This window comes from Gobius niger, assembly GCF_951799975.1.
Source record: "Gobius niger genome assembly, chromosome: 1".
Classification (NCBI taxonomy): Eukaryota; Metazoa; Chordata; class Actinopteri; order Gobiiformes; family Gobiidae; genus Gobius; species Gobius niger.
Window position 1 is genome coordinate 35,646,924 of NC_136852.1, and position 9,024 is coordinate 35,655,947.

The 9,024-nt window shown below is 43.9% G+C and overlaps 1 protein-coding gene across 1 annotated transcript; it reads right to left on the reverse strand.

Annotated features, from left to right (window-relative positions):
• Positions 1-3: 3 nt before the first annotated feature.
• Positions 4-8,227, reverse strand: LOC306972970 (uncharacterized protein; the record flags this gene model as incomplete). Its single annotated transcript, XM_079569738.1, has 10 exons — positions 4-39; positions 249-406; positions 483-633; positions 706-779; positions 2,236-2,351; positions 4,194-4,288; positions 6,749-7,176; positions 7,426-7,537; positions 7,604-7,672; positions 8,192-8,227. 10 exons carry the CDS (start codon positions 8,225-8,227, stop codon positions 4-6), a joined length of 1,275 nt encoding a protein of 424 aa, XP_079425864.1.
• Positions 8,228-9,024: the final 797 nt, after the last annotated feature.

Genomic DNA, 9,024 nt, shown 5'->3' on the forward strand with positions numbered 1-9,024 from the left:
GTTTCAAGCAGAGACGTTTGTAAAGGAGGAGTAAAGCCTCTGTGCGGAACATTACACCCGGAATCAAATCAAACAAATACAACAGTGACAAAATCCATAGATTTTTGGGACTTTCTTGATAACAATGATTTTTCAAAAAGTACATTTTGAATAAAAAATCAAGTTGGTACAAATCGGTCAAATTGATTCACGCTATTTTCAGAAAATCAGGTGTTTTTATTTGTGCAAAAGAATATTTTGTAACTCACCTCCAAGTCACTCTTCAGCTCCTCCTCCTGCAGCAGCTCCTCCTCTTCCTCTTTAAACTCCGCCCTGCTTTGTCGTAACTCCTCCTTTTGTTTAAGCCCCTCCTCTTTCAGCCGTAGCTCCGCCTCCCTCAGCAGCAGCCGTTCCTCTCGCTCCTCCCCTTCAAGCAGAACATTATTCATATTTTAATCTATTTCAATCTATTTCAATGGGCGCTCAGAACAGGATCCTCTTACTCTCTCTGGTCACACAGCGTCCCCTGTCCTCGTGCTCTGTCCCTGCAGCTGACATCTCTCTGTGGGTTAGTCTGTTTATCTCCTGTACCTCTCTGTTCTTATCTAGCTCCGTCTGTTTCTGTCGCTTCTTCTCACTGAGTGCCGACAGTTCCTGCAGACATTAAACACACCGTCATTAAAACATGGCTGACACGGAGTCATGTAGTGAGTCTGTGGTCAGTACTTGTTGGAGAGTTTGCAGCTGGACCTTCCTCTCCTCCAGCTTCTCTCCAAGGAAACACAGCAGCTCAGAGCTCTCTGCAACCACAGAAAATACTCTTAAATCATCAGTAATCACATAGGAAAGTGTTTTTAGTTTGGCCAAGTCTAAAAGTAATTTAGTCAACTTTCCTTGTAAATTCTTGAATTCAAACATAATGGAGATGCGGCTGTGCCTCGCCTGGATGATCACCGAGAGTAGACGGGTGCACCGAGGGCGGAAAAAACAGTCTGAAGTCCAGCCAACCGCTCCACGCCCAGAGGCAGTGGCGGATCTGGCCTGTTTGGCGCTCTGGGCGAACACCCCTCACTCAAAATGCAAAAGTACAAGTTCATTTCATGTCTTTTTTGAATTCCCATATTTACTTCCCTTTCCCCGTAGCTGACTTAACAGGTCACATCCCTCTGATCACCGGCATCATAGTATATGACTATATGTACTTTATCACCGGCATCATAGTATATGTACTTTTACATTTACACTGAGAACCATATGTTTACATAAGCTTTATAAAGACACCTTTGCATTTTTTTCTCACTGTCTGACATGAAACCAGAATTAACTTTTAGAAAACAATTAGAATTAAAACATACAATTTGATTTGCTAAATTCCAGAAGATATATATATATATATATATTTCACAGTTGGGATGGTGTTGTCAGGCTGCAGGCTTCCCCCTTTTCCCTCCAAACACGATGATGGTCATTATGGCCAAACATCAAACCACAAAAATGAAAGTCTTTATCCTTGTGTGCATTTTGTCTTCTTTTAGAGTAAGAGCTTCTTCCTGTCAGAGTTCCATCTCAGCCCCTGTCGGACAGGACATGTTTCACTCTGAATAAAGACAAACTCTTACCAGGTTCAGCATCTTCACCAAGTCTTTTGCATTTGTTCTTGGCTTGATCTTCACATTTCAGACACAGCACATTCATCTCTGGGACTCTTTCTGATCTGTGTGATGACTGGACATTTACATCATTGTTTGAACCAATGAACCTGAACCTTCATGTGTCTTTAAAATACACCCAAGGATGAACCAGACTTGTGCTTCCAAGGTCATGACATCGCCATCTGGGCTTTTCCAAATAGTTTATGTGTATGGTTCTCACTGTAAATATATATTTTTGCATTCTTACCAAGCTTGTTTTTTTAAAAGGCTGTTGCAAAAATGATCAACATAATTTTATGCTTAATTTCAGAGGAGCAGGAGACACAAAAATCGCCACTGTCCAAAGGATTGTGAGAGGGGCCTCAGATCACAGCAGACTCATGTCAATCACCTTCTCAGCATGGGCTGCTGACTGTGCACTGGGCCATAGCTCTTGGGGAAATGCTTCGACTGATGAAGTCTCACCATCTTTGCATGCCCATGACATCAGAGCAAGTCTGTAGCAAGTCGGACACAAATCGATCCAGCACCGTGCGTCTGCAGACGGCCGTCTCCACTGTGACCGACGGGCTCGTCCCAAAGGAGCCTATTCTGTGCTTCTTACCGTTGAGCTTGTCCTGATTGGCTGCTGTCTCTTTCTTCACTTCCTGTTGCGTGAGCATTGATTGGCTCTGTTCCTGTCTTAACCTCTCGAGCTCCGCCTCCACTGCGGACAGACACCTGACCACATGAATACAGTTATTTTTATTTGTCCTTTATTTATCCAGGATAAAACCCGTTAACCTTAAAAATCTCTTTTTCAAGAGTGTACTAATTACCATCACTATTCATTCCACCACATGATTACGGTTATTACTGTCACTGAGTTATTGACCTGACCACATGATTACGGTTATTACTGTCACTAAGTTATTGACCTGACCACAGGATTACGGTTATTACCGTCACTGAGTTATTGACCTGACCACATGATTACGGTTATTACTGTCACTAAGTTATTGACCTGACCACAGGATTACGGTTATTACCGTCACTGAGTTATTGACCTGACCACATGATTACGGTTATTACCGTCACTGAGTTATTGACCTGACCACATGATTACGGTTATTACCGTCACTGAGTTATTGACCTGACCACATGATTACGGTTATTACCGTCACTGAGTTATTGACCTGACCACATGATTACGGTTATTACCGTCACTGAGTTATTGACCTGACCACATGATTACGGTTATTACCGTCACTGAGTTATTGACCTGACCACATGATTACGGTTATTACCGTCACTGAGTTATTGACCTGACCACATGATTACGGTTATTACCGTCACTGAGTTATTGACCTGACCACATGATTACGGTTATTACTGTCACTAAGTTATTGACCTGACCACATGAGTACGGTTATTACTGTCACTAAGTTATTGACCTGACCACATGATTACGGTTATTACCGTCACTGAGTTATTGACCTGACCACATGATTACGGTTATTACTGTCACTAAGTTATTGACCTGACCACATGATTACGGTTATTACTGTCACTGAGTTATTGACCTGACCACATGATTATGGTTATTACCGTCACTGAGTTATTGACCTGACCACAGGATTACTGTTATTACCGTCACTGAGTTATTGACCTGACCACATGATTACGGTTATTACTGTCACTGAGTTATTGACCTGACCACATGATTACGGTTATTACTGTCACTAAGTTATTGACCTGACCACATGATTACGGTTATTACCGTCACTGAGTTATTGACCTGACCACATGATTATGGTTATTACTGTCACTAAGTTATTGACCTGACCACATGATTACGGTTATTACCGTCACTGAGTTATTGACCTGACCACATGATTATGGTTATTACAGTCACTGAGTTATTGACCTGACCACATGATTATGGTTATTACTGTCACTGAGTTATTGACCTGACCACATGATTACGGTTATTACCGTCACTGAGTTATTGACCTGACCACATGATTACGGTTATTACTGTCACTGAGTTATTGACCTGACCACATGATTACGGTTATTACTGTCACTGAGTTATTGACCTGACCACATGATTACGGTTATTACTGTCACTAAGTTATTGACCTGACCACATGATTACTGTTATTACTGTCACTGAGTTATTGACCTGACCACATGATTACGGTTATTACCGTCACTGAGTTATTGACCTGACCACATGATTACGGTTATTACTGTCACTGAGTTATTGACCTGACCACATGATTACGGTTATTACTGTCACTGAGTTATTGACCTGACCACATGATTATGGTTATTACTGTCACTGAGTTATTGACCTGACCACATGATTACGGTTATTACCGTCACTGAGTTATTGACCTGACCACATGATTATTACCGTCACTGAGTTATTGACCTGACCACATGATTACGGTTATTACCGTCACTGAGTTATTGACCTGACCACATGAGTACGGTTATTACCGTCACTGAGTTATTGACCTGACCACATGAGTACGGTTATTACCGTCACTGAGTTTTTCATTGGAGTTCCACTGTCACCTGTGCGCGTGTCTGCGTCTGTCCTCCAGGTGGCGACACTGCTGCTGCAAACTGCTGCTCTGCTCTGTCATCCGCTCCACCTCCTCCTTCAGCGCCTGGAAAACGCCAAGTCCAAAATGACTCCAGCGCAAGTAAAACTCACCCAGTTAAAAGAGGAGGTGCTGATGTATTTGCAGTATAAAGTACTTCAAATGACAGTATGGACACATTTTATAAAATGTGCAAAACTGACCACCTTGTCCTGCATTTTCACAGACATGCAAACACATAGAGAGTGAAAAAGGTGACAGTTCACGGGGCCATGGCGGAACGCGCGGTTTGCGGCCATTTTTTAACAGAACACGTAGATTCTACGATTAATGAACTTAAACAATCCACTTTTTTGTTTTAGAACTGTAGTTCCACTAATGGTAAAGGATTTGTACATAATGTGGAATTCCAAATCAAGTTCTGTACATCAGAAGATACTGGCTTCTATTTTTATTATATTTAAAAAGGACAAAATATTGTTACATTTTACATTTATTTTTAAATATAGATTTTAAACTTTTATTGACTATTTATAGAAATATAGCATACACTGCAGAATATGCCACCCTATAACCAGACTAAATAAAATGGTATCTGTTTTTTTCTGGCTTCCGTGGGCGACTAAAGGCTTACAAATATATTGAATAGTCTCTTTGGACACGTTCAGTTTTAGTAAACTTGTCATAATGTCTCTGATCAGCAGAAACCACGTCAGAACCGCTCATATCTGTGAGCGCCCAATGACCACAGTCCACCTGGAGAGGTCAGCCCTCTCCTCACTGACCACACGGTCCACCTGGAGAGGTCAGCCCTCTCCTCACTGACCACACGGTCCACCTGGAGAGGTCAGCCCTCTCCTCACTGACAGCAACCGTGCATCAAACGAGCGCAGAGCGCGCACAGAACCACGGGCCCTGCCCGGTCAATTTAGCCTCACAGTAAATGTAACTATCCGTTAGCTTTATAGGTTAGCTCTCACGTTTCATGCGGTTATTTTCAGATATAAAGCTACAGGCATCACAAAACTTGCAGTAGTTTGGTGCTCAGTCTCGTGCACAGTTGTGCGCTGTGTCGGTGTAACTTTGTTGTGCAGGCTGATGCATTAGCCGCTCCCGCGAGCTACGAAGTAAAAGCAGTAAAAGTTCACTTGTGGTAATATAAAGCGGTATAACTTTCACCTCAGCGTCAGTGCGATGCCTCATGTGGTTCATCGCCCTCAGTGGTGCGTCTGTTGGAGCGGGGTTAGCGAGTAGACGAGCCTACAGTTACGGGCGGCTGTTGCGCTGCCCAGGTGAAGTGAGCGAGGGCGGGGCAGCGGGGCCTGAAGCTGGAGGCTCCTCTGGCTGAAGCCACGGGGAAATGGCATAATTGGCGTAACAGCACCAGTGAACATTTTACCTCAGCCAGTGCATAGTTTATTTACACGTTACACGCCACATGGTATAAATATGAGGGAAAAAAGTTTTTCATATATATAAAAAAAAGACATTTTATGAATAAATATGTCCTAAATCATGTTTAGAGCCAGGTTTAAATGTGTGGTTACATTTTGTGATATAATAGTTCCAAAGACAACGTGCTTTTGTTTTTTGTTTTTTCATACACGCATTTTATCCCACTTAAGACCAAAACGGAGGAAAAAACAGAGGGATGTCATAGGAAGGTTACATTGTTGCTAATACATGCCAAATATAACCTGTTTTCTTATGTATACTAGTTTATAGCCATGGCTTAGTTCTTTTGCAGTTAGTCAGACATTAGCAACTTTAGGACTCTTTGTTATTGACGTTGTGATATGGAGCGACGAGAGTTTCATTTGATTTCAACATTTTGATGCTATTGTCATGAGTGGCGGGGTCCAGGGCCTCGCTGCTGTGCTCGCTGTAGACCTGCCAGCAGCCATGCTTTGAGCCCTGGGTCTGACTGGGGTTTGTCACCTTCTGTTGCCGCCTTGAGCCCCATGGCCGAGTGGAGTCTGTCGCGGTCTGCCCCCGCTCTAAGCCCGGCTGGGGCCGAGCAGACTTTGCTGCCGTCTGTGGCCTGAAGGAGCGGAACTCTGCTGCTCGCTGTCGCCACTCTGAGCGCACAGAGACCGGGCTCTGCAGCTGCTACAGTGCACCGTGAGCGGTCGGGTCTTCCTCAACTTATGGACTTTAAAAGTCGGCGCCACAAAGGAGTGGGACGAAGCTCGGTTTGTAGTGGAAAAGGTGGTTCATGTGAACTTTTGGTGATATAATGTTGTGTTTGCCGTGGTGCCGCTGTTATGCTGGAGAACAACGTAGGCTAAAGGGAGGAGCTACGGTGTTTTCCTGAGACACAGACACTTTGCAACAGCTCGCCATGACTTGGGAAGACTCACCGCTCACTCATTGTGTGAAAAAAGCTTCCAAATGTCGTTGGTTCAAGCCTGTAAAGTGTGGAGTTTGTGCAGATGTTGTTCAAGAGTGGAATGAAATCCCTTTGTCTGCACATGTGCCCTGTGTATAATATAATGAACAGTATTTACAGAGGAATTGGACTCTCACCTGCAGCTCTTTCCGCTGTTGCTTTGTCTCTTTAGAACGTGACTCCGCCTCCTCCCTGAGCATCTCCACTTCCTGCTCCAGCGCCGTGAGCTCCGCCCGCTTCCTGTCTGCTGCAGCCTGTGATTGGTCCAGCTCTTTCTGCTTCTCGTTCTGTTCCTCCTCCTTTCGTCTCTCCTCGTCCAGAGCCTGGTCTGCCTGGTCTCTGGTCTGGTCCAGCTGGTCTCTGGTCTGGTCCAGCTGGTCTCTGGTCTGGTTCAGCTGGTCTCTGGTCTGGTTCAGCTGGTCTCTGGTCTGGTCCAGCTGGTCTCTGGTCTGGTCCAGCTGGTTCTGTGTCTCCTGCAGTTTGGTGAAGTCTTTGGATCGTAGTGATTTCAAACGGACAAGTTCCTGACGTTCTGAAAGCACCTCCTCAAGAACCTGCTTCAGCTCTGAAAACAAATAAGTCAAAAAGCTTCACGTACGACTTCTCAAAAATGGATTCAACTGGAGTCAGGACTGCAGGAGTCAATGAAAATGTCTGTAAAATTTGTCAGTTTTGCCCGTTGTGTCCAATTTGCTTTAAAATATGTTGATCATTCGTCTGAATGCATTGCTTTTCTGTGTTTGTGGGACTTAAAACAATGGGCCTGATGTAAATAATAAACTCTCCGGTCTTTGTGGGGCAGAGGGTCCAGTACCGGTCCGGGCTGAGTCCAGCTCAGTCCGAAGTCGCTCCAGTCTCTGTTCTTCTTCTGCTGGATCCACTGAGGTCTTCTGGGACAACAGCGCCTCCTGCTGCTGCTCCAGCGCCTACACAGACACAACACGTTCAGTCCTGGGTCTGGGTTTGTCCTGGTTTAGTTCTGGGTTAGTCACCTCAAGAGTGGACTTGACTCTGGACTCTTGGTTCCTCAGCTCCTGGATTCTCTGCTGCAGCTTTTCCTCCTAAACCACATCATTGATAAATATTAAACGGCATAAAATGTGCCGATATGAAGTGACAGTGGTATAATTGACTGCCTGGGCCTGCAATTTGACGTAATGATAGTCATATTAAATACTTATATCAGGATCGTTTACTTTGCAAAATGAGGAGAGCGGGACTACATTTCCAAACTGAGGAGCAGCTTTCTGGTCCAATCAAATTTCACTCTCTCTTTCTTTATTTTGCAATCTTACAGACAAAAAACGTACTTTATTCCTTTAAAAAACACAGCAACTAAATTGAGCAATTAATAAACTTTAAATTCAATTCGAACATTAATATTACATTTCAAGGGAAATTATAGCATTATAGCAATTATAGCAACAGCGACTTTTGACGTCATGAGTTTGTCAAAATAGAAAATAGTCTACTGCTGCGTTCATGTGCTGCTCTGGTACTCCCCAGCTGCAGAGGAGCACACGAACGCTCTCTCAACTGGAGAAAACGACAGAATGATCTTCCCAGCCTCTGCGCCTGACTGTGGAAATCAGCTTATTTGTTCTTTTCTTGTCCATTTGTAGCTTTTTACTTTCTTGAGTTTAGTGTGATCTGTCGTTGTCTCAACTGGGGACAATGACGTCACATCTCAGGGAAACGAGCTCCACAGGCCACATGAACGCAGCATTGAACACAAGCAAATTGTATTTTCATTTAGTGCTCAAACTTTCCTCATGAAACCAATTTGTTTTTTAATTGAAAACATTGTCATTCTTCTGTTTGGAATGTATGTTTGCAAATCTTAAAGGGGGGGTAGTCTGCAAAATCGACTTTTTCAAGCTTTCCATCATGTTATTCTGTCACTCCCTCATTAAAAACATGCCTGAAGTGTTGCCTTGGCACATTCACGTATTTCTGAGTAATCTGTAAAAACTCTGATGGCGGCCATTTTAGGGATAGGTTTGCCGGAGTCCTCCTAGGAACGCCCCCACCTCCTGGAGACGCCTCCGAGATTTCGTCACCAGCCGAGTAACCAACCACTGCTCCTCAGCAGAACCCCCTCCCCACTGATGCCACAGACAGCGTGTGGAGGGGGCGTGTCCGAAAGGGTCAGAGGTTCTTAAAGAGACAGAGGCCTATTTCAAGACATTCACTACAGCCATTTTGAGAGAGACATTTTATACAAGGCAGTTATTCTAATTTACTGCATTCACAGACCAACAGAAGGTTTGTCATCATTGTAGTGTGATATAGACTGGTGCTATGGGGCTGAAAAAAGCAGAACACCCCCTCTTTAAGGAATTAAATACGCACATGTTTTCTTTTACGTTTGTATTTGCTGCTGCCTGTAGAAGCCAAACTTCCACCAGTTAGA